At 40.8% G+C, this 24,583-nt stretch overlaps 1 protein-coding gene across 2 annotated transcripts in view; it reads right to left on the bottom strand.

Moving 5' to 3' along the window:
- Positions 1-20,798, bottom strand: part of EPDR1 (ependymin related 1) — a 37,091-nt gene extending 16,293 nt beyond the window's left edge. Inside the window, exons 1-2 of one of the 2 annotated variants that reach the window (XM_044946621.1) lie at positions 20,197-20,798; positions 9,346-9,599 (exon numbers count right to left, since the gene is read on the bottom strand). In XM_044946621.1, the coding sequence (XP_044802556.1) occupies positions 9,560-9,599; positions 20,197-20,501 (345 nt within the window). In that variant the 5' untranslated portion in view covers positions 20,502-20,798 and the 3' untranslated portion in view covers positions 9,346-9,559. Of the gene's footprint in view, positions 1-9,345; positions 9,600-20,196 lie in introns of those variants that run through there. The other variant, XM_025291124.3, reaches the window with a different exon arrangement.
- Positions 20,799-24,583: the final 3,785 nt, after the last annotated feature.

Here is a 24,583-nt window from a genome sequence, read left to right as displayed (position 1 = left end):
TCAGGATAATGTTTACAGACATACAGTGTTAAAAGCACTGTAAAGAAGTTTTGGTCAAGGAATTAAGGATCCCAGTCTACCAATGGTGAACTATATCATCATAATTTTAAACTATATTTTCCATATGTAAAGAGAGATTAAAATTTTAAATCTCACAGCATTATTATGAAGACAATTTTAGATAATGAATGTGAAATTATTGCATAAATGCAAGGATTTATAGCTTTGTAGGAAAGTCTGATTACAGATGGATTTGCCATAATCAGTTAATGTTTAACAAGTAAACTATTCATTTAACACGTACACATTAAGATGTGATCTACTATGTAGCAAAAGGTTAATTCATTCAGATGAAATGGAGAGATGAAGGAGACAACACTTCTGAGGCACAATGAGGCCTTTTGTGGAAGACATAGCAGGCATTCTCACCCATTCTTCCTGACCTGCCTCTCAATATAGAGGCTGAGAAAGTATACTCATATACTTATTTTCTTAGTTTTCTTTGAAGCTAGGAGTGTTGTCAGTTCTGGTCTTGGAGACCTAAAAATAAGTCTATGGGGAAAGGGAATCCTTTGGAAATTTCTTTGCTCTCAAAAAATAGAAGAGGAGAATCTCTGTTCCACTTCCTTCATTTTCTTTGAACATAGTTGAGTAAGAACATAAGGCTTGGAGTAAAGGCAGCCATCTTGAAGCTGCAAGGCAACATGTCAGCGTACCCTCTTGCAACTATGAGTCAGCATACTGAGAGTGGCAAAGTGGATGGATGGAGAAGAACCAGGACCCCTGATGAAACTGCTGAGTCAAACCTACAAACACATATCACCAGAATTCTGAAGTAAACATCCTTTCAATTTAAGCCAATGACAGTCAAATTTTCTGCAGCCAAAAGGAGAAATAAGTAAAAACAAATACTTCATAGATATTACCTGTTGGATACCTTATAACAACAAGTCTATGAAAGCCTTCCCTTCCAGAATGAGCAGCGTCCAAGGATTTGGTTAATCCTAGAACTCGAAATACCAGAGCCTGGCCTGGGCATAAATGAACTCAAAAGCTACTGCCTTCACAGCCAAAAGGCAACTGTTTTTCTGTCTTGAATTGGGGTAGTCAGAAAAAAAAAAAAAAAAACAGTATAGGGCAGAAGTTACAAACTGGCAAATTCAGCTGGCTGACATTATTAGCCTTTTTCATTAAAAAAAAAAATGGAGGAGAAAATACGAGGCTCGGAGCATAATTTAGTAGTAAATAATGATGCCATGATCAAACCCAAGATGCGATCTCCAATCAGACTCGCTCTAATTCACTAATACCACACTCTTTGCCTCCTTCCACAGGGGAAAGGAATGATTTTTCTCATTCACGTAGAAGTACTTGGCCATCCAAGATACACTAAATTACAGAAAAGGGAGTGGACAAATATTATATTGTGATTACAAAAGTACTTTGGCTTTTATGGAAGAAATTGGACAAATTTTGGATTTGTTTAATATGCAGTACAATAGATTAGTAATGCATGCCGGCTCTCTGACTCTCAGCAGGAAGAACTGAGCTGCGGCCACTTGACATTCTGGCATATACCAAGATCGAGTTACACCCTACAGTAATCATGAGACATAAAAGAAAAACACTATTTCAAAATTGTCGTGTTAGACACCAACTCATCATGCAGGCTGATGCCAACCGCATATAACAAAAGGAAAATTCAATTACTTGAGAATGCAGCCCTAGGAAAAGTCAAGTCAAAGAATAATTATGTGTGCAATTTAAGAAGCTGTAAGGTGATGGGCCTCCACTACTTGGATTCTAGTTCAAAAGAAGAAAAGGATGCTCAAGAAACTAAAGAGATTTTTTTCCCCCAAAAAAAATGTATCTGGATGAATACTGGCAACGTGTAGGCATATATTCTTTCATCTGATGAAAGATAATAATAAAAAAATTTCTCATGAGGCAATAATTCAAGGAGGGTTTTTTTCTACCACCACTAAAAGAAAACGCCTCATTAGCACTGAGATACCCATGTTGCCATGGTACGTGGTGATTTCTAAAACTTCATATCAGGGGTATTAAGGAGGTTGGGAGGATACAAGCATAGTTAGGGTCATATAGTCAGCACTCTGCTTTTCAGCAGAAAATAATAGTTCCCAGGTGGCGCTAGTGGTAAAGAACCTGCCTGCCAATGCAGGAGACATAAGAGAAACGGATTCAATGTCTGGGTCTGGAAGATCCCCTGGAGGAGGGCAAGGCAACCCACTCCAGTATTCTTGCCTGGAGATCCCATCAACAGAGGAGCCTGGCAGGCTACAGTCCACAGGGTCACAAACAGTTGAACACGACTGAAGCAACTTAGCACACAGCACACACTATGTTGAAATAAAACACACACACACACACACAGCCTTCCAGCTAACAGTTAACAAAACAAAAATACAAATCTTATTTTTCACTTTCACTAGGATTTGGGATTTTGCATTTAAGAAAAAAAGGAATAATGTATGACCACAAGAATAGCTTTCCACTGAAAAACATGATTATCAAGATAGAAAGTGCAGTGAAAGTAGTATGAAGCAGACTGGCTATGGGAAGCAACAAAAACAAAAAGCAGAAGCAATGAGTTTAAAGGCACTATTCCAGAACTCAAGTGAAAAAAACATAAAAAGTGATGAAAGGCTAATGAAAAGATAAAAAATGGGGGGGGGGGGCAGGTGTATGAGAATCAGTACATGATAAATAGAGAGATATTCTACAAGCAACAAATAGAGAAGACAAAATATCAAGCCTCCAGAAATTTCCCTAGAACTGCACATTAACCAAGAGATATTAATAAAGTTCAAAGATTAACATATACATCCAACTATCTATTAAATAGACAAACACCAAGGACCTATTATGTAGCACAGGGAACTATATTCAATATGTTATAATAACTTATAATGGAAAAGAATCTGGAAAGTAATATATATATATTTATATATTATATATATATAACTGAACCTCTTTTCTGTATACTTAAACCATTGTAAATCAACTATACTTCAATAAAAATTTTTAATTTAAAAAAGTTCAAGGTTAACAAAATACAGTGTACAAAGACTTGGGCAGAAAAAAATTGTTAAAACTAAACAAAAATTACTTTGGTATCAAACTTCTCTTCTAGAATTCTAAATGCCATAAAAAATTTAAGCAAAAATACTATTATTACCCAATGAATTATATGCACCCCCAAATTATCATTATGTGAAAAAACAATAAGATATTCTCTGACATTCAAAATCTCTGAAATTACACCACCACAGCAATTCCGTAGCTGAAAAAAATTAATTGAATATATTCTCTAGCTGACCAAAACATGAATCAAATCTAGGAGTCAGGTGAATGTGAATATAAATATAAAAGAAACTGCATTGAATAATAAAAGTAGTAAAATAATTCATGTTTCTCATTCAACAGAGGACATTGTGGCAAAGCTACTTAGCAGTTTATACAAACACACACTATAAAAATTCCTCTGTGTTTTAACAAGTGAAGAAGTTGACCTTTTAGAGGCTTGACTCAGTGTGGTGAAAGAAGGAAAGACAAGAAGCCATCCAAACACTTTAAATTCTTTTCCACATACCAAGTGGGACCTAAATAAATACTTGTCTTTTACAAAAGAAACTGTGTTCTGGCACCAGAAAAGCAGATCCCAAAGAGGACCAAGCCTTCAGCAGAGTGGCTCCTCTGGGGTCTCAGGGGTAAGCCAGACAATAACCAACACTGGCTGCAGGGAGAATCACTGTCCACAATAGAATCTGTTACAAAGAGCTCGACTGAAAGGGAGGACTCCCATATCCAGAGGAAACACGTAAACCATACCAGAACACAGCACGTAACGTGGCATCTCAGTGGGTATTAAATATGAGGTGGATTCTCTCCCCAGCATCCTGTGCTCCCAAGAGCACAGGCTGTAGAATTTCCACTGGTCCACTACCTGTTTCTCCTGAAATGAGAGTTTCTATCCCACTGGGCTTTCTCTGCATTTACTGCCTCTGCCTCCCCACTTCCACCAGGGCCTCTCTGCCAAGAGTGGTCCTGGAGATTCTGAAGCAGATGCTGTTTCCACTTGACTTCAGCCAACTCAGCTCCATGGTGGTCGGGCATCTTCCTCAGAGGAATGTCTGCCTTTTCCAGCTTGGATCCTGGGTTATTGGCTTCTCAGTGAGACTCTGGGCAGCAGGCCTTATGATTCCAAAGGATATAAGAGGTGTCCCATTAAGGGACTTGGGGGCAATGTTTTAGTAGCTTTGGCATCAGTGCAGATGGTCCTGCTAACCACAGTCTTCCCTGCAAGTATTTTCAAGCAACCTTGAAGCCCTTGCATTCATTATGGCTGTTCCTGGATGCCACACCAACTAGTCTGGTGGTTCATGATGCCTCCTATAGTCCTCGTAAGTTATATCTCACCTATAGCTGACAAGATTACCTCAGACCCAGGAACCTGCGTGCCCCTTGGCCCTGTGCCACTATCTTCCCATTGGCTAGCATCTTCCTTGATGACTTGTGATATGCTCAAGAGCAGGTTCTCTGGGTCCTATGACCTGAATTTTTTTCTTCCCCAAAGTTATGTTGAAAACCTAAAGCCCAAGATGAGTATTTAGGAGTGAGGTCTTTGGAAGGTGATTTGACCAAGAGCCTTCACAGATGGAATTATCCTCCAATTAAAAAAAAAAATTCACATAGTAGCACTCAGAAGCAGAGGAAGGCCCTGCTGGGGCTGGGTTCAGGGCCTGCCTGCCATGGATGTTGAATGTTACCAAATGATCTTTCTATATTTCTTCAGATGACTGTATAATTTTTCTTGTTTATTCTATAAATATAATGAGTTATATTGACTGAATTTTTAATATTAAATAAAACTTGCATAATCACTAGGTCAAGATCCATTTTATATACATATATATTTATATATTTATTTATATATGTATATAAAATTACATATATTTATATATATGTATATAAAATTACATACTGTCGGATTTAAAGATTCCCAGGTGGCTCAGTGGATAAAGAATCTGCCTACAATGCAGAAGGCTTCCCTGGTGGCTCAGAGGGTAAAGCATCTGCCTGCAATCCGGGAGACCTGAGTTCAATCCCTGGGTGGGGAAGATTCCCCTGAAGAAGGAAATGGCAACCCACTCCAGTATTCTTGCCTGGAAAACCCCATGGATGGAGAAGCCTGGTGGGCTACAGTCCATGGAGTCGCAGAGAGTCGGACACAACTGAGCAACTTCACTTTCACTTTCACTTACAATGCAGAAGACGTAGGAGATGCAGGTTCAATCCCTGGGTTGGAAGATTCCCTGAAAGAGGGCATGATAATTCGCTCCACTATTCTTGCCTAGAGACTTCCATGGACAGAGGAGCCAGACAGGCAATAGTCCACAGGGTCACAAAGAGTCGAATATGACTGAAGCAACTGAGCATGCACGAATACACTGTTGGATTTAATATGCTAATGGTTTATTAAGAATTTTACATCTATACTCATGAAGAAATTTGTGATTTTCTTACAATGTATTGCTTGATTTTGTTATCAAATAATCCTGGTATGAAAAAATATTTGGAATAAGTTCTGGCCTTCCTTTTTCCCATTCTGTTGTTTTCCTCTATTTCTTTGCATTGATCGCTGAGGAAGGCTTTCTTATCTCTTCTTGCTATTCTTTGGAACTCTGCATTCAGATGCTTATATCTTTCTTTTCTCCTTTGCTTTCCACTTCTCTTCTTTTCACAGCTATTTGTAAGGCCTCCCCAGACAGCCATTTTGCTTTTTTGCATTTCTTTTCCACGGGGATGGTCTTGATCCCTGTCTCCTGTACAATGTCACGAATCTCCATCCATAGTTCATCAGGCACTCTGTCTATCAGATCTAGTCCCTTAAATCTATTTCTCACTTCCACTGTATAATCATAAGGGATTTGATTTAGGTCATACCTGAATGGTCTAGTGGTTTTCCCTACTTTCTTCAATTTAAGTCTGAATTTGGCAATAAGGAGCTCATGATCTGAGCCACAGTCAGCTCCCGGTCTTGTTTTTGCTGACTGTATAGAGATCTAGAGATCTCTTCAAGAAAATTAGAGATACCAAGGGAACATTTCATGCAAAGGACAGAAATGGTATGGACCTAACAGAAGCATAAGATATTAAGAAGAGGTGGCAAGAATACACAGAAGAACTGTACAAAAAAGATCTTCACGACCAAGATAATCACGATGGTATGATCACTGACCTAGAGCCAGACATCCTGGAATGTGAAGTCAAGTGGGCCTTAGAAAGCATCACTACGAACAAAGCTAGTGGAGGTGATGGAATTCCAGTGGAGCTATTTCAAATCCTGAAAGATGATGCTGTGAAAGTGCTGCACTCAATATGCCAGCAAATTTGGAAAACTCAGCAGTGGCCACAGGACTAGAAAAGGTCAGTTTTCATACCAATCCCAAAGAAAGGCAATGCCAAAGAATGCTCAAACTACCACATAATTGCATTCATCTCACACGCTAGTAAAGTAATGCTCAAAATTCTCCAAGCCAGGCTTCAGCAATATGTGAACCGTGAACTTCCAGATATTCAAGCTGGTTTTAGAAAAGGCAGAGGAACCAGGGATCAACTTGCCAACATCTGCTGGATCATGGAAAAAGCAAGAGAGTTCCAGAAAAAACATCTATTTCTGCTTTATTGACTATACTAAAGACTTTGATAGTGTGGATCACAATAAACTGTGGAAAATTCTGAAAGAGATGGGAATACCAGACTACCTGACCTGCCTCTTGGGAAACCTATATGCAGGTCAGGAAGCAACAGTTAGAACTGGACATGGAACAACAGACTGGTTCCAAACAGGAAAAGGAGTCCGTCAAGGCTGTATATTGTCACCTTGCTTATTTAATTTATATGCAGAGTACATCATGAGAAATTCTGGGCTGGAAGAAGCACAAGCTGGAATCAAGATTGCCGGGAGAAATCTCAATAACCTCAGATATGCAGATGACATCACCCTTATGGCAAAAAGTGAAGAGGAACTAAAAAGCCTCTTGATGAAAGTGAAAGAGGAGAGTGAAAAAGTTGGCTTAAAGCTCAACATTCAGAAAATGAAGATCATGGCATCTGGTTCATGGGAAATAGATGGGGAAACAGTGGAAACAGTGTCAGACTTTATTTTTTGGGGGGCTCCAAAATCACTGCAGATGGTGACTGCAGCCATGAAATTAAAAGACGCTTACTCCTTGGAAGGAAAGTTATGACCAACCTAGATAGCATATTCAAAAGCAGAGACATTACTTTGCCAACAAAGGTCCATCTAGTCAAGGCTATGGTTTTCCCAGTGGTCATGTATGGATGTGAGAGTTGGACTGTGAAGAAGGCTGAGCGCCAAAGAATTGATGCTTTTGAACTGCGGTGTTGGAGAAGACTCTCGAGAGTCCTTTGGACTGCAAGGAGATCCAACCAGTCCATTCTAAAGGAGATCAGCCCTGGGATTTCTTTGGAGGGAATGATGCTAAAGCTGAAACTCCAGTCCTTTGGCCACCTCATGCAAAGAGTTGACTCATTGGAAAAGACTCTGATGCAGGGATGGATTGGGGGCAGGAGGAGAAGGGGACAACAGAGGATGAGATGACTGGATGGCATCGCTGACTCGATGGATGTGAGTTTGAGTGAACTCTGGGAGTTGGTGATGGACAGGGAGGCCTGGCGTGCTGCAATTCATGGGGTCACAAAGAGTCAGACATGACTGAGTGACTGAACTGAACTGAACTGAATTGGTCTTCCTTTTTAATAATAACTTTGGTAGGATTGATATGTCTCCCTCAAATTTTATAACATTTATGAATGGATAAAAAAAAGAGAGAAATGCCAAAGAGCTAGCTGACCATGCCCACCATGTGAAGATACAGTGAAAACTCAAACCCAGAAGAGGGTCCTCACTCATTGACAGAATTCACACTCTGTACCTTTCCCAGTAGACCTAACTTTAGCCAACAAAACAGCCTGCTATGAAAGGACAGGGGTCATCCAAGGAACTGCAGCCTTTTTGTCCAGGGGCAGCTACTGCTTCTGTTTAGGAGCCATCTGTCCCAAGAGTTCCTCTTTTCTTTGGAAGGTCTGAGGGCAACGCAGTCACCCTGCTAGGGGTCTGATTCTTCAGAAGGCCTCTCGGTTTAAGAGGTACTGTTTCAGAAGGAAACCATTGGTGGTGGGGGAACTTCCTATGCCTATATTAGGAGGAATTCTCCAAACCAGAGGGTGAGGAGCAGGAGAAGCACTGTAAAGAGTGTTTGATGAGAGAAGAGCTGTGAGTAGCTCATGCATGAAAGGAATCTGGGGGATGTACTGGTCATTGCATGCCCTTCTACCTGTAGTGGAGTGTATGCTCCACTATAACCCTCTTCAAAACTTTTCAAAATATGGGTAGACACTGAAATTTAATTATTTAAATTATTCTTAATAATTTAAAATTATTCTTAACAAAAAAGATATTGGATGTAAAATATAAATGAATAATAAACCATAAAACCATCACACAATTCCATTAGCTTATTGTTAAAATGTAATTTAGAGGGAAAAAAAGAAAATTTAAATATAGAATATTGGGAAGAAAAGGGGATATTGATAGACAAGGTGAAGTTTTTTTAAGAGTTAAGAAAATACCATGCAAACTTGTTATGATGATAAATACAATGTTTATTAAGTAAAAGATTTTCTAGGAAACTATAAACAACGAAAACTGACTCAGACTTAAGCAGAAAGGTAAGCTGGTCAACAACTAGAGGAAAAATCCTTATAATAGCTTAGTGAGATCTTAGATCTTTGATCTTAAAAAGAGATCAAAGAGTTACTTCTTCAAAAATAGTTGGGTCCACATGATTTCATGAATCATTTTTTTCCAACCTCAAGGCTATAGAGCATACAGAAATACAGAAAGATTGCCAATTCTTTTACAAAATTATGAAACTCTGACATTAAAATATAGAAAACTAATACAGTTGTGTAAAGTTTAAAAATAAAATAAAATTAAAAAAAAAGAAAGAAAAAAAAGAAAAGCACCACAGTACAAAAAAAAAAAAAATATATAGAAAACACAAATATAAACAATAGATCAAATTAAATTATGGCTATGGATTAAAAACAAATATTAAATATTAGCAAATCAAGCAGACTATTAAAAAATAAAACATAATAACAGAATTTATTTCAGGAATGCAAAGATGGTTAAATGTTAGGCAATCTATTAGTATAAATCACTAGGCTGGGGAAGTTTAAGACTCATCCTGATTAGAATAAATTCTTTATAAAATAGGTCAGAAAAATACTTACTGAACATGATAGTGTGTCTTTGTTAAACCAGCAGCCTGTAGGAGACTTAACTGTGGCAAATTAGAGGCATTCACTTTAGAGTGAGACTCATGACAAGGGAGTGTGACATCACTGCAGTATGTCATTCTGCCTTTCAGTTTCTTGTTTATCATATTTGAAATCGCTAAAAATTAATGAGGCTCCTTTTAGGTGTGAGTGGGGTAAATAAGAACATTCATATTTTGCCAGTTGAAATATCAGCTGGAACAACCTTCCTGAAAAGCAAAGTGGTAAAAATTTAATAAATGTGTAATCCCTTTTCAACCATTTTCTTATCCAGGAATCTGTGTAAAAAATTTTTAAAGTAAATTGCACACAAATACAAGGTTATACATGTAGTCATTTATAGTAGTGAAACATAAAGGAGAAAGAAATCTAATTGTCCCCTATTTAGGATTGCTTATAGAAACTGTGTTCCATCCATTAGCCAGAATACCATATAGTCATTAAAAATGATTCTGTTAAAGATTGCATAGTGGCATGAAAATATGGAATGTTTTGTTAAATTTTTAAAAATCACATAGCATGTTTCTAATTTAATTTTAGAATTGTATATACAGAAATAGAAATTGAAAAATCTAGAAGCACATATATAAGGGTTGTTAATTCTGGACAACATGATTCTCTTTACTCTATTTTGCTATTCTTGGTTACCTAGATTTTCCACCACGAACATGTATGATACTAGTAATCCAAAAGTCATAAAAATGGTATTTATTCATTCAGTAAACATTATTGAGATATACTATGTGCCAAGCACTTCTAGGTGTTGGAGTTTCGGTACTATACCAGACTGATCAATTTCTCCTCTCACTCCTGGGAAGAGAGACTCAAGACAATGTCACTCAGAGATGGTGTCCTGAGTAAAACAGAATGAGATGTGATGGAGAGTGGGTAGTGGGGAGGGCTTTATTGGACAGTCACATAAGGCCCCTCTGGGCTAAGACCTGAATGGGGAAAAGCCAGGAGTTCAAAGGTGATACAAGCAGACTAGTCAGTATGGATGAGCTTGCACAATATTGTTAAATGAAAAACAGCCTATTACCAAACAGTGTGTGCTACAGTATGTAAATTGTGCATCTAAGAGTACCTCATGAGAAACGCTGGACTGGAAGAAACACAAGCTGGAATTAAGATTGCCGGGAGAAATATCAATAACCTCAGATATGCAGATGACACCACCCTTATGGCAGAAAGTGAAGAGGAACTAAAAAGCCTCTTGATGAAAGTGAAAGAGAGTGAAAAAATTGGCTTAAAGCTCAACATTCAGAAAATGAAGATCATGGCATCCGGTCCCATCACTTCATGGGAAATAGATGGGGAAACAGTGGAAACAGTGTCAGACTTTATTTTGGGGGCTCCAAAATCACTGCAGATGGTGACTGCAGCCATGAAATTAAAAGACGCTTACTCCTTGGAAGGAAGGTTATGACCAACCTAGATAGCACATTCAAAAGCAGAGACACTACTTTGCCAACAAAGGTTCGTCTAGTCAAGGCTATGGTTTTTCCTGTGGTCATGTATGGATGTGAGAGTTGGACTGTGAAGAAGGCTGAGCGCCAAAGAATTGATGCTTTTGAACTGTGGTGTTGGAGAAGACTCTTGAGAGTCCCTTGGACTGCAAGGAGATCCAACCAGTCCATCCTAAAGGAGATCAGCCCTGGGATTTCTTTGGAGGGAATGATGCTAAAGCTGAAACTCCAGTCCTTTGGCCACCTCATGCAAAGAGTTGACTCATTGGAAAAGACTCTGCTGCTGGGAGGGATTGGGGGCAGGAGGAGAAGGGGACGACAGAGGATGAGATGGCTGGATGGCATCACTGACTCGATGGACACGAGTCTGGGTGAACTCCGGGAGTTGGTGATGGACAGGGAGGCCTGGCGTGCTGCAATTCATGGGGTCGCAAAGAGTCGGACACGACTGAGCGACTGAACTGAACTGAAAAGTCTCCTAGGATATTTAGAAGATGTTACCAGTAGTCATATTGGCTTGGTAGTTATGGATAATTTTTACTCTTTGCATATCTATATTTTAGATATCCTTTTTCAATGAATATATGTTATCATTGTCATTCATTCTCTCATTCAAAAAAATTTAATCAGGGCTATTCTATGGTGCTGGAAATACAGCAACAACCAGGGGAAAAATCCTGGACCTAATGGAGCTTTACTTTGGGTGGCAGAGGAAATGAGGGAACAGACTTTAAAATTTAAATTAAATTAAATAGCATATTAATAAAATATTAAGATAGTATGTTAATAAAATATGAAATAGTAGGTAAATATCTTGAAGATAAAAGGTAGTGAGGTAGAGTATATGTCGTGGAGAGAAAGGACAGTCTAATTTGCAAAAGGGTCATACAGCTTTTCAAGGAAAAGGCTTTCCAGGCAGAGGAATCAACCACTCATGTGCCAAAGGAGTGAGCATGCAGAGGCTATGGGCTGAGTGAGTGAGCTGGTGATGAGGTGATAATGGATGGATGATAGAGTGAAGAGGTCAAGACAAACTGTGGAGGGGCTGGGGGAGCAGATCCCACAGGATGGTCAAATCCTTGCAAAACCTTTACTCTGAGACATAGAAACACACAGGAGGGTTTTGAGCAGACAAGCAACATGATACAACAATTTTAGCAAATCACTCAAGCTGCAAGGTTGAGAATAGACCAAAGGGAGCAAGGGCAGAAGTAGGGACCTGTTAGGTGGCTGTTGCAAAAAACCCAGGCAAGAATGATGAAGGTTTGGACCAGCCTGACAGTAAAGATGTGTGACAGTAAAGAGAAAGAGAAGGTAAGAAAATGAGGTAAAAGGAGGGGAACTAGAAGAGCATGATGTCCTGAAAAGTACAGAAGAAAATACATCAAGATGGAGGAAATGACCAACAGTAAAATGAAAACAGATAAAAGATCACTTGATTAGTAATGGGGAGCATACCGTCGTTCACCAGAGCCGTTGCAGTAGAGCTATGATGGAGAAAGTTTGCTTGGAGAGAGTCCAAGAGAACATGGGAGGACAAAAATGGGAATCAGCATGAGATTTGCTTTAAATAGATGGAGAGAATGTAGTTTCAGTTAGTAAGAAGATCAAGAGAAGATTTTTTTTCTTGAAAGCTGGGTAAAATAAAATAAATTATAAAGGGGGAAAATAGAAGATTTTTACTGGAATTGGGGAAATATAAGCCTATCACATTTATTCCAGGAAAAACAAACCACTAATTGGTGGAATATTTTCAGATCTTTGGGCACTTTGCCCTTGACCACCATCTTTGAGGTCAGAATCAGGAAGAAACAGTTCAAGGTTAATGGAGAGAAATAAAGATATTTCCAAAGCAGTATGGCGACCACCTCTGGCTTCTATTTATAAATTAGCCTCCTATTCCACCAGTGCCTTTAATCTCCTGGGCTTATCTTCCTTGGAATTTATTTTTCATCATCCCTGCATCCCATTTTTTCCACATCCCAGCATCAATCCTCTGAAATTCAGGGTCAATAGACCCACAGAATTAAGATTCTTAAAGCAAACTTTACGTGCTTCCAAGAAAATCTCTTTCGTAAAGAAAAACTCAGTATTACAAATCCAGCATGGTTTATTTTTCGAGGATCAAATGCCACAAGCATTTAGACTTCCTGAGCTAATAAAAGAAAATACTGGCTCCAGCCTTCAGAGATCAAGGAGGAGGGAGTAAGGGCAAAAGAGTAATTCTCCTGAAATTCTGAAAGGAGTTCCTCAAATGAAAGCCCAACCCGTGCAAAACAGGGCTCAGGATCAAATAAATTTGTTGAATATTTCATACTAATTTACTTCCCCCAGCACACAGACACATTCTGAGAATTTACAACGATATTAGCCCCAAGAAATCCCAAAGAAAAACATATGAAAAAATGTAACCTGACCTTCCCTTCCCCTCATTAAATAGTTTAGTCTAGAGCCATTAAGCAGGGTCAAGCAAGGTAGGTCTCTGCATGGCCTGGCCTGGAGTGCAGAGCCCAACAGGAAGACATCCAAGTAGGAAGTGGGTAGCATAGCTATGCCTGATACCTACTGCAATTGAATAAAGGGAGCCAGTTTTCTCATGGTCTGAAAAGGGAGTTACAAAAAATGAACAGGAGAAATCTAGAATGATCCGTGGTGGTGGATCAGAATTAGAGATACTGGTATAAATATCTCTGTGTATTAAAATCGGAAGCTTAGAAATAAATGTGGATGTAAATATGTGTACATATGTGTGAATGAGTGAGTGTGTGTGTGTATATGTATTCAAACCTATATCTTTTTGCTTTGTCTAGTGAGGGTGCCTGGAAAGTGCCACCCAATAACCATGAGCACAATTAGAGCAGGGACCTTGGCTTCCAAATATTATTCTCTAGTAAAAATAACCATATCTTCCTGAGAAATGACTTATTCCAATACTCCAGCAAGGAAAGTACAGATGATCTTGGAATATCTTGGCAGAAATTGAGGATATGTTCAAAGAAGAGAGACATGTCAAAAAAACATAGAGGCCAACTTGAAGGGCTTCCCACTGGCCAAATCTGAAACATCAAATAAATAGTGAAAGCAAATGGAATTCAATGAGCATCCTTATATTCATGCTGATAAAAATAAAAGAATAACTTGAAACTTTAGTGAAGAACAGAATATGTACATGGTCTTAAAATATCTCCCTATAAAATACTTACAGATTATAAAATATAAAAGTATCATTTCACACTTAAGAAATATTGCAGACATCAGTCATCGAGTTATCAAAGTAAACATCCAGATGTGCTGTTTCTACCCTAGGTGAATAACTTGAATCTAATTATGAGGAAGCATCAGACAAACCCAAATCAAGGAACATTCTACTAAATAATTGGCATGTCATCTTCAAAAGTATTGAAGTACAAGAAAGTCTTAGGAACTGTTAGTGACAAAAAGAGACTAAAAAGGCATACCTAAATGCAATGCTTAAATATAAACTGGGTCCTTCCTGCTACAAGAACATCAAAAGCACAAGTGACAAAATTTGAGTGAGACCTGAATTTCAGATGGTAGCAAGGAACACATGCTAATTTCCTGGTTTCCATGGTTGTGTCCCAAGACAATGTCCCTATTTATAGGAAATATACACTGAAATACTGGGGGGCCATGGGGGCATCAAGCTGACAACTCATTCTCAAGAGACTCGGGGAAAAATGGCTACAGACTATAATTGTAACTTTTTCTGTAAGTGTAAAGTAATTTCAAAATAAAATTGTGCATTTGGAGGAAAAAACCCTTATCCTGATTCTCAAACACATATGATTGTCGAAGCTGCCCCATGTGATAACTTCCCCTGGAATGAATCTTCCACAGCAGATCCTTGGAGGGACACTCCTGTAAGCAGTCCCATTCAATCCCACAGTATACAAGGAGACTCCACGGAGAGGACAGCCAAAGAGTTTGGAGCCAAAGCATAGAAAGTCAGCCCATCTCATCTCTACCCATGAACACAAGCTTTGGTGGAAAGGTGAAAGAAGAAAGAGATGTATCTGAATTTATCTACACAAAGGGACAAGTTTAAAAATAAATTTAGAATTTATGTCAAGTTCATTGCATCTTGCAAGAAAAAAGAATCAGCCTAATGTAATAAAAGTACAAGTAGTGTTCTCATGGTATCGTATAATTTTATTTGTACCTAGCTTTTAAGAAGCCCGAAATGTTATTTAGTATAAATACTGTAGATATCATTAAAATCAAATTAAAAGATGAAAAGCACTGCTATTCCAAGAAGCAAAGGAACTTGTGGAGGTGAAGCCAGGATTAGAAGCCATGTTTGGCATCCCACGACTGTCTAAATGGATGTCCACTGCTCTCTATTACACTAGGTGGTTTTCTCTAAGAATAGAGAAGAGAAACGATATTCTGTTCTCCAAGAAGTAGAATGCTCTGGAAAAATCTGAGACAGAGATGGAACTAATCAGAATTTGTATAAGATAAAGTGGATACTTGTCACTCCATTTAAGACATACTTTTCTTTTCATCCTTTAGTGAAAAAAAAAAAAAAAGAAATCCTCAAACATGTGGGGATTGGTAGTTGAATAGTCCTCTAAGATACATTTCTTTTTTTTTTTTTTTTTTTTTTTTTTTTTTTATTTTATTTTATTTTTAAACTTTACATAACTGTATTAGATTTGCCAAATTAAGATACATTTCTAACTTACCAGTGCATATCCTCTCAACGCCACTCTGCTCCCTTTGCATCAATAGCTTGATTAATTCCCATTCCCAATCTACCATTTTGTAAACAGGAACAGTAAATTACTGGTAGTCTTAACAAAATTCATTCAGTATCTAGACTGCTTCTCCCATGAAGTTCACTGAGTCACTGAAATACAAAATAATCTTGCCTTTCCTTCAGTCTTCCAAATGTAATACTTGTGAGTTTACCGGAAAAAACAGTTGGAAACAGAAAACAAAATAGTATCAATTACTAATATTTCCCATTCTCTGCTAAGGCTTGTCTTATCTGAAGCTTGTAAAGTTATTTAATCTTTTCCATCATCTCAGGGAGAAGAAAGCCTGGAAAATCCTAGTCATTCCACAGTAACTATCAGTGGGATTTTCCATAACTATCTGGATGCAAAATAAAAATCTTAAGAAATTGATCCAATTCTAAAACTTACTTCTCAACTTACTAATAAATATGAAGAGACAACCCATCCATATTTTCTTCAAACCGTATCAGGTTTCTTGGCCAGACTGCTAGTACCTGAAAAAGTTTCAGAGTTTGTTCCAATAAATCTACATTTAAAAGCTTAAAAATGCATTTGTGCGCTAACCATTCTTTTCTGCATCTGACTTAGGGCCAGAGATGGGACTGTAAGATAAAACCTTGGCAAGAAATTGGGAAGAAAAGGAGTAAAATTGCCTTCTAAAAGCTAAACTGTGAGATTAACACTTGACGGATCAGGGCAAGTGTGAAGAAGTGAGAAATCACCACATGGACACAGGGAACAAAAGTCAATATCTGGTAATAAACCATAATGGGAGAGAATGTGAAAAAGGACATGAACATATATGTAAAACTGAATCACCTTCCTGTACCCAGAAACCCACACATTGTAAATCAACTGTACTTCAATTTAAAAAGTAAAGAAAGAAAGAAATCACCACCTGGGGACAAAAAAGCTTCCAGGCCAGCAAGATTTGGCTGTGACCTCAGTGAGGCTATAATATACACATCTGAAGGCTCTATTAATTGATCATGGAGTCACAGAAGAAGAAAGGTTTCTAAGACAACCTGAGCAATACCCACCCAGGCTTTATGCAGAGTGAAGGGGGTCTGGACCAGCAGTGTTGGGATAGCATAGGATCAGGGACTTCTATGCTTCTAACTTCTCTAGTGAAAATGATGCATGCTTAATCTTAGCCTGATTCTGCTGGGCTGGCCTCTTATGTATGATGGAAAGCTCAACTTTGAGCACACAGCCCAGCCTAAAGCAGGCAGTCATTAGACTCCATGAATTTGCTCCAACTCTTTGCTCATAGCCTCCTGATTAGAATTTGGCTCTCTACATAGTTCTGCCTACAGGGAGAGAATGACCTAGTCAGATTTGAGAATTCTGGCCCCCATGCCAGCTACAGCACTCACTGAGATATACAGTGTCACACTTGAGCTTGTTTATTCTCAGTCAGCTCCCAAAGAAAGGGCCCTGGAGGGTGCCACAAGGTCTAAGTTTCTGAGCTCATGGGGCTGGCAGCGAGTCTCTGGGCTATGGTAAATTTACCGGGATGGCGAAGATGGTGGTGGCCAGAGGGACAATTGTGGCCACACCTTCTACATTGCACTGTGTGCTGTACATAGTTGAACTCATTTCATCCCCACAGCAAAGCAATACATTAGGCATTAGTAGCATTCCCATCTAGTAACCTAAAGACCTGCATTAGAAATTGGAATTCAGAGGCAGATTTATCTAACTCTAAAATCTAATCCCTTAAATCATGAAAATCCTACCTCTGGGAGGTGGGGAGATAAACCCTATCCTCCTTTCCTTCTCCTGGCCTCACTCCACTATGTCAGCAGTGTGCTTTGGGCCATCCTGTTACCGATCAGGGTTGTTGGCCTCCTTAATCAATAGAAACTGATCAGAGGCCAGACAAGAAATTCAGGCAAGGCTTTATAGGAGCCGCTGCTGCAGTAGAGGGGGCAAGGGGAACAAGAACAAACAGATCCCCAAGGGGAGCAAGCTTGTTCCTTACACAGGATGAGGCTAGGGGTGTATCCAGGGGTCGGGCTGCAGGGGGATGGCTTAGGTGGTTTGCCCACCCCTTAATCAGTGGTGTTTTGTATAGGGGAATGTACATAATAGGCTGCTTTTGCGCCAGGCTCTTTCAAATGTGGGGATTGGGTTTTGGCTCTCTTTGTATCCTTTATCCAGAATTCACCCTAATTGTGCATGCACACAGTTATTTTTAGTCCCATATAGTTTCTTTGTATTTTATTGCTGGAGGAGAAGTATGTCCATGTGTGAGCACTGGAGCATAGGGTCCCAGGTCCCAGGTCTGTCTCAATCCTAGTCCGTCTTTGACATGGACTCATCCGAAAGCCACCACTATACAAGGCTTCCGGACAGTGCACACAAAAAGCAGTACTTGACCCTTCTTCAGAAGTGCAGAAGCCAAATCCCGTCTCAGCAAACAGCATCACCATCTACGCAATGCCGTCAGTACCGTTAGCTTTCACAAGCCAGAAATGACTTCCCCCACCATCACCCTGCAGCATACCATCTAATCCTCTGCACCTTCTTCAATAAGCCTCTTCAGTATCCTTAAAATTTCTCAAAAGTGTCCACTTCTCACCATCACATTGCCACACCCCATCTTCCACCTGGATCTCTCTACAAACATCTCCTAAGTCATGTTTCGGCTTCTTCTCTTGTTCTTCTTTATTCTCAACCATTCATCCAGTGCTCTTTTAAAAACCCAGCCATGGCATTCCACTGTTTAAATATCCTTCCCTGGATCCCCAACCTCCCACCATACTCCATGCTTCAGTCTAACAGTGATTGGCCTGCAGTTCTTGGAATATTCTCAGCCTTGCCTGTGGCAGGATGTCCCAAAATAAACCTGGATGGATCCTCCTGGATCAGTCTTCCCTCCACACCTGCTTCCCCTTAATGGTCAGCCCGTCCAGGGATTTTGGGACTCACTCCTGTTCCACCTCCTCCAGGAAGCACCTCCAGGTTAGTTGCTTGTCTGGGGTGCTCTCAAGTCCAGCCCATCCCTTACCCCACTATATGGGAATTCTTCCTTATATGATTCAACCCCCACACCATGACCTCCCTGAAACCCAGGACCCACTCTGATTATACAAAATGACTGACACACAAAAAAATGCAGATTGAATGAATAAGCAAATGAACAAGAGCCCAGTATATCATAGATGTCAGAATCCACTCAGTTTCCTCCAGTCCTAGCTCTTGATCTGAGAAAGTTATCTAATCTCCCTTGACCCCAGATTTCTCTGCTTGTAAAATGGAGATCATAACACCTGCATTATCCAGTGGTTGTGATTTTTTAACTAAATAATACAGTATGTGGAACATCTTCAGGACCATGCCTGGTACATAACAAGTACTCAAATGCTGGATTTTGCTATTATTATTACAAAGTTCTTCAAGACTTAACAGAAAACATTCATCTTCTTGAAAGAGAAAAGATACTCCCAATACCCCATGATGACTCAGCTACTCCAGGCCTCCTCAGCACTTGTGGTTTACAATCATGTACTATTTTGCATTCTCAAATATATTGCTTTGAACAAATCTTGCATTTGCATACTGTCTTCAAGATACCTAATACTTCAACAAACACTTTTAGGTGAAATGATATCAAATTTTCTCCACATTTTACTGCCCACGGGAGCCTTAAACTGTGGACATTCACATGGCACCTCCTAATTATGCCAACTCCATATGAGAGGCCAGCATAACCCTTGGAGGAACACACACAGAGAAACAGGAATGAGGCAGAAGGAACTGACAGGTGGCGATCCCAAAATAGAAATCAGGTTTTAATAGGGTCAGAACAAACTGCAGTCTCAGGAAAGAGGGTGTCCTTTGTCATAACAGATGCAGAAAGGTGACGAATCATACCAGTAGTTAAAAAGCATTGTAGCATAACCTCTCTGTGGAATATTGTGCGGCCATTAAAAATAGGTAGGGGGCAACTATTAAAATGGCAAATAACAACAGGTAAGAGATCATGTTCTATAAAAAAGATACAGACATACAGGCTTATTGATCACCGAATGTAAAACTTGCTTAAAAGAAATTTTAAGGTGGTAGATGAAAATTTCAACGGTTGTGACAGTTCTTTTAACTGATCCCGCACACTTTTGGTTGAGTTGTCATATTCCTTTAAAAAGGAAAAAACAAAAACAAAAACAAAAAAAACCTCGTATAAAATATGTATTCGGCGTGTCTCCTACACAGATGGCTCCTGAAAGAGCTGCGATAGTGCAGAAGACACGCCCTAGGCTGAAGGGGGCACCAGGAGTCAGGAGGCTGACTCAGCAGCGTTTGAATGTGGGCGAACCAGGGCCTGGGGGCGCCACCTTTCTTCACCGGCCACCGCCCTGCGAGGTCTTACTGAGTGCCCGCCAGCAGGCCGCCCCCAGTGGGCCAGCCCGACACCCAGCCCCCAACTCTGCTGTCCCCAAGAGATCCTCTCCGCGAAGTTTTTCTTTGATGGGAGGAAGGCGACGCGAGCTGCTGGAAACCCCGCGCTTCGGCGCAGCTCCCTCGACCTCGCCCTCCCCGGGCCGCCCTGGCCTCGCCCCCCCCGCCTCGCGTACCTCTTGCAGGGGATCAGCGCCTTCCTCTCGTCCAGCACCCGCACGCGCTGGTTGAGCCCGTCGTAAGAGAGCAGGGCGCGACTGTAGCGCCCGGTGCTCTGCCGGTACAGCACCTGGCGTCCCTCCCACTGCTGCGGCGCCTGGCAAGGGCGCTGAGCTCCCAGGGAGCCCCCAGCCCCCGCCCCGGCCCCCGGCGCCGCCGTCCCCACGCCGCAGAGGCAGCCCAGCGCGCAGACCCAGAGGCCGCCCAGCAGCCAAGCGTCCAGGGACCCTCGGGCCACGCGGAGGGGAGCGCGCCTAGGCATCGCCTTCTGCCGCGGCCGCAGTCCCCAGAGAGCCAGCCCGCGCCCAAGGGGGCGCTGAGCAGCCCAGGCACTCAGCGGGGCTTTCTCCAACTGTGCCCGAGGGCGGTCTTGGCCGAGTTGCTGCTGGTCACGGCGGCGGCCTTTCCAGCTGTTGGGATCAGGACGCGCAAGGCCTGGGAGCCGGGATCGGCCACGGGAAAGCTTCCCTGAATCGTGTGAGAGCTGTTTCTGCCTGGGCCGCTGCCCGCTGCCGCTACTGTTTTCACTTGCTCTCTGCTGCCAACAGGAAATGCAGTGGCAGTGGTGCCACTAGCATCCTGAAGGGTATCCGCGTTTTAAGGGGGATGGGGTGGTGGGGTGAGAAGCAAAGTGTTTTTCTGCTGAGTATTCAGCAGATAACCAACACTGGAGGACAAACTCAAACACAAGATCAAGAAAGCTGGATCACTGCACTTGCTGTACCCCACATAACCCTGTCCCTTTATCAAATTGTTTTTGTCGCTGTTCAGTCCCTTACCTCATGTCCAACTCTTTGCGACCCTATGGACTGCAGCACATCAGGCTTCCCTGTCCTTCACTGGAGTTTGCTCAAATATTTGTCCATTGAGTCAGTGATGCCATCCAACCATCTCATCGGAGCATTTAGGATGAGGAGGAGTAGCCCGCTTCTCCTCTTGCCCTCAATCTTTCCCAGACAGGGTCTTTTCTAAAAATTCGGCTCTTCAAATCAGGTGCCCAAAGTATTGGAGCTTCAGCTTCACAGCATCAATTCTTCCAATGAATATTTAGGATTGATTTCCTTTAGGATGGACTGGTTTGATCTTGCAGTCTGAGGGACTCTCAAGAGTCTTCTCCAACACCACAGTTTAAAAGCATCAATTTGTCAGTCCTCAGCTGTCTTTATGGTCTCTCATATCTCACAAACACGACTACTGGAAAAACCATAGCTTTGACTATATGGACCTTTGTTGGCAAAGTGATGTCTCTGCTTTTAAATATGCTAATAGGTTTGTCATAGCTTTTCTTCCAAGGAGCAAGCATCTTTTAATTATGTGGCTGCAGTCACTGTCTGCAGAGATTTTGGAGCCCAAGAAAACAAAATCTGTCACTATTTCCACTTTTTCGTCATCTATTTGCCATGAAGTGATGGGACCAGATGCCATGATCTTAGTTTTTTGAATGTTGAGTTTTAAGCCAGCTTTTTCACTCTCCTCTTTCACCTTCATCAAGAGGCTCTTTAGTTCCTCATCTGCATATCTGAGGTTGTTGATATTTCTTCTAGCAATCTTGATTCCAGCTTGTGATTCATCCAGTCCAGCATTTCACAGGATGTACTCTACATATAAGTTAAATAAGCAGGGTGACAATATATAGCCTTGACATACTCCTTTCCCAATTTTGAACCAGTCCATTGTTCCATATCCAATTCTAATTGTTGCTTCTTGATCTGCATACAGGCTTCTCAGGAGACAGGTACAGTGGTCTAATATTCCCATCTCTTTAAGAATTTTCCAGTTTGTTGTGATCCATACAGATACTTAGTTGTGGATGTGACTGGTGATAGAAGCAAGGTCCGATGCTGTAAAGAGCAATATTGCATAGGAACCTGGAATGTCAGGTCCATGAATCAAGGCAAATTGAAAGTGGTCAAACAGGAGATGGCAAGAGTGAATGTCGACATTCTAGGAATCAGAGAACTAAAATGGACTGGAATGGGTTAAGTTAACTCAGATGACCATTATATCTACTACTGCGGGCAGGAATCCCTCAGAAGAAATGGAGTAGCCATCATGGTCAACAAAAGAGTCCGAAATGCAGTACTTGGATGCAATCTCAAAAGCAACAGAATGATCTCTGTTCATTTCCAAGGCAAACCATTCAACATCACAGTAATCCAAGTCTATGCCCCAACCAGTAATGCTGAAGAAGCTGAAGTTGAACGGTTCTATGAAGACCTACAAGACCTTTTAGAACTAACACCCAAAAAAGATGTCCTTTTCATTATAGGGGACTGGAATGCAAAAGTAGGAAGTCAAGAAACACCTGGAGTAACAGGCAAATTTGGCCTTGGAATACGGAATGAAGTAGGGCAAAGACTATTAGAGTTTTGCCAAGAAAATGCACTGGTCATAGCAAACACCCTCTTCCAACAACACAAGAGAAGACTCTACACATGGACATCAGCAGATGGTCAACAGCAAAATCAGATTGATTATATTCTTTGCAGCCAAAGATGGAGAAGCTCTATACAGTCAGCAAAAACAAGACCAGGAGCTGACTGTGGCTCAGACCATGAACTCCTTATTGCCAAATTCAGACTGAAATTGAAGAAAGTAGGGAAAACCACTAGACCATTCAGGTATGACCTAAATCAAATCCCTTATTATTATACAGTGGAAGTGAGAAATAGATTTAAGGGACTAGATCTGATAGACAGAGTGCCTGATGAACTATGGATGGAGATTCGTGACACTGTACAGAAGACAGGGATCAAGACCATCCCCATGGAAAAGAAATGCAAAAAAGCAAAATGGCTGTCTGGGGAGGCCTTACAAATAGCTGTGAAAAGAAGAGAAGTGGAAAGCAAAGGAGAAAAGGAAAGATATAAACATCTGAATGCAGAGTTCCAAAGAATAGCAAGGAGAGATAAGAAAGTCTTCCTCAGCGATCAATGCAAAGAAATAGAGGAAAACAACAGAATGGGAAAGACTAGAGATCTCTTCAAGAAAATCAGAGATACCAAGGGAACATTTCATGCAAAGATGGGCTCAATAAAGGACAGAAATGGTATGGACCTAACAGAAGCAGAAGATACTAAGAAGAGGTGGCAAGAATACACAGAAGAACTGTACAAAAAAGATCTTCACGACCAAGATAATCACAATGGTGTGATCACTGACCTAGAGCCAGACATCCTGGAATGTGAAGTCAAGTGGGCCTTAGAAAGCATCACTACGAACAAAGCTAGTGGAGGTGATGGAATTCCAGTGGAGCTATTTCAAATCCTGAAAGATGATGCTGTGAAAGTGCTGCACTCAATATGCCAGCACATTTGGAAAACTCAGCAGTGGCCACAGGACTGGAAAAGGTCAGTTTTCATTCCAGTCCCAAAGAAAGGTAATGCCAAAGAATGCTCAAACTACCACATAATTGCACTCATCTCACACGCTAGTAAAGTAATGCCCAAAATTCTCCAAGCCAAGCTTCAGCAATATGTGAACTGTGAACTTCCAGATATTCAAGCTGGTTTTAGAAAAGGCAGAGGAACCAGGGATCAACTTGCCAACATCCACTGGATCATCAAAGAAGGAAGAGAGTTCCAGAAAAACATCTATTTCTGCTTTATTGACTCTGCCAAAGCCTTTGACTGTGTGGATCACAATAAACTGTGGAAAATTCTGAAAGAGATGGGAATACCAGACCACCTGATCTGCCTCTTGAGAAATCTGTATGCAGGTCAGGAAGCAACAGTTAGAACTGGACATGGAACAACAGACTGGTTCCAAATAGGAAAAGGAGTCCATCAAGGCTGTATATTGTCACCCTGCTTATTTAACTTATATGCAGAGTACATCATGAGAAACACTGGGCTGGAAGAAGCACAAGCTGGAATCAAGATTGCCGGGAGAAAGCTCAATAACCTCAGATATGCAGATGACACCACCCTTATGGCAGAAAGTGAAGAGGAACTCAAAAGCCTCTTGATGAAAGTGAAAGAGGAGAGTGAAAAAGTTGGCTTAAAGCTCAACATTCAGAAAACAAAGATCATGGTATCTGGTCCCATCACTTCATGGGAAATAGATGGGGAAACAGTGGAAACAGTGTCAGACTTTATTTTTCTGGGCTCCAAAATCACTGCAGATGGTGACTGCAGCCATGAAATTAAAGGACGCTTACTCCTTGGAAGGAAAGTTATGACCAACCTAGATAGCATATTCAAAAGCAGAATTACTTTGCCAACAAAGGTCTGTCTAGTCAAGGCTATGGTTTTTCCTGTGGTCATGTATGGATGTGAGAGTTGGACTGTAAAGAAAGCTGAGTGACAAAGAATTGATGCTTTTGAACTGTGGTACTGGAGAAGA

Source organism: Bubalus bubalis, chromosome 8, assembly GCF_019923935.1.
Source record: "Bubalus bubalis isolate 160015118507 breed Murrah chromosome 8, NDDB_SH_1, whole genome shotgun sequence".
NCBI lineage: Eukaryota > Metazoa > Chordata > Mammalia > Artiodactyla > Bovidae > Bubalus > Bubalus bubalis.
This window is presented reverse-complemented; position numbering and strand designations above follow the sequence as displayed.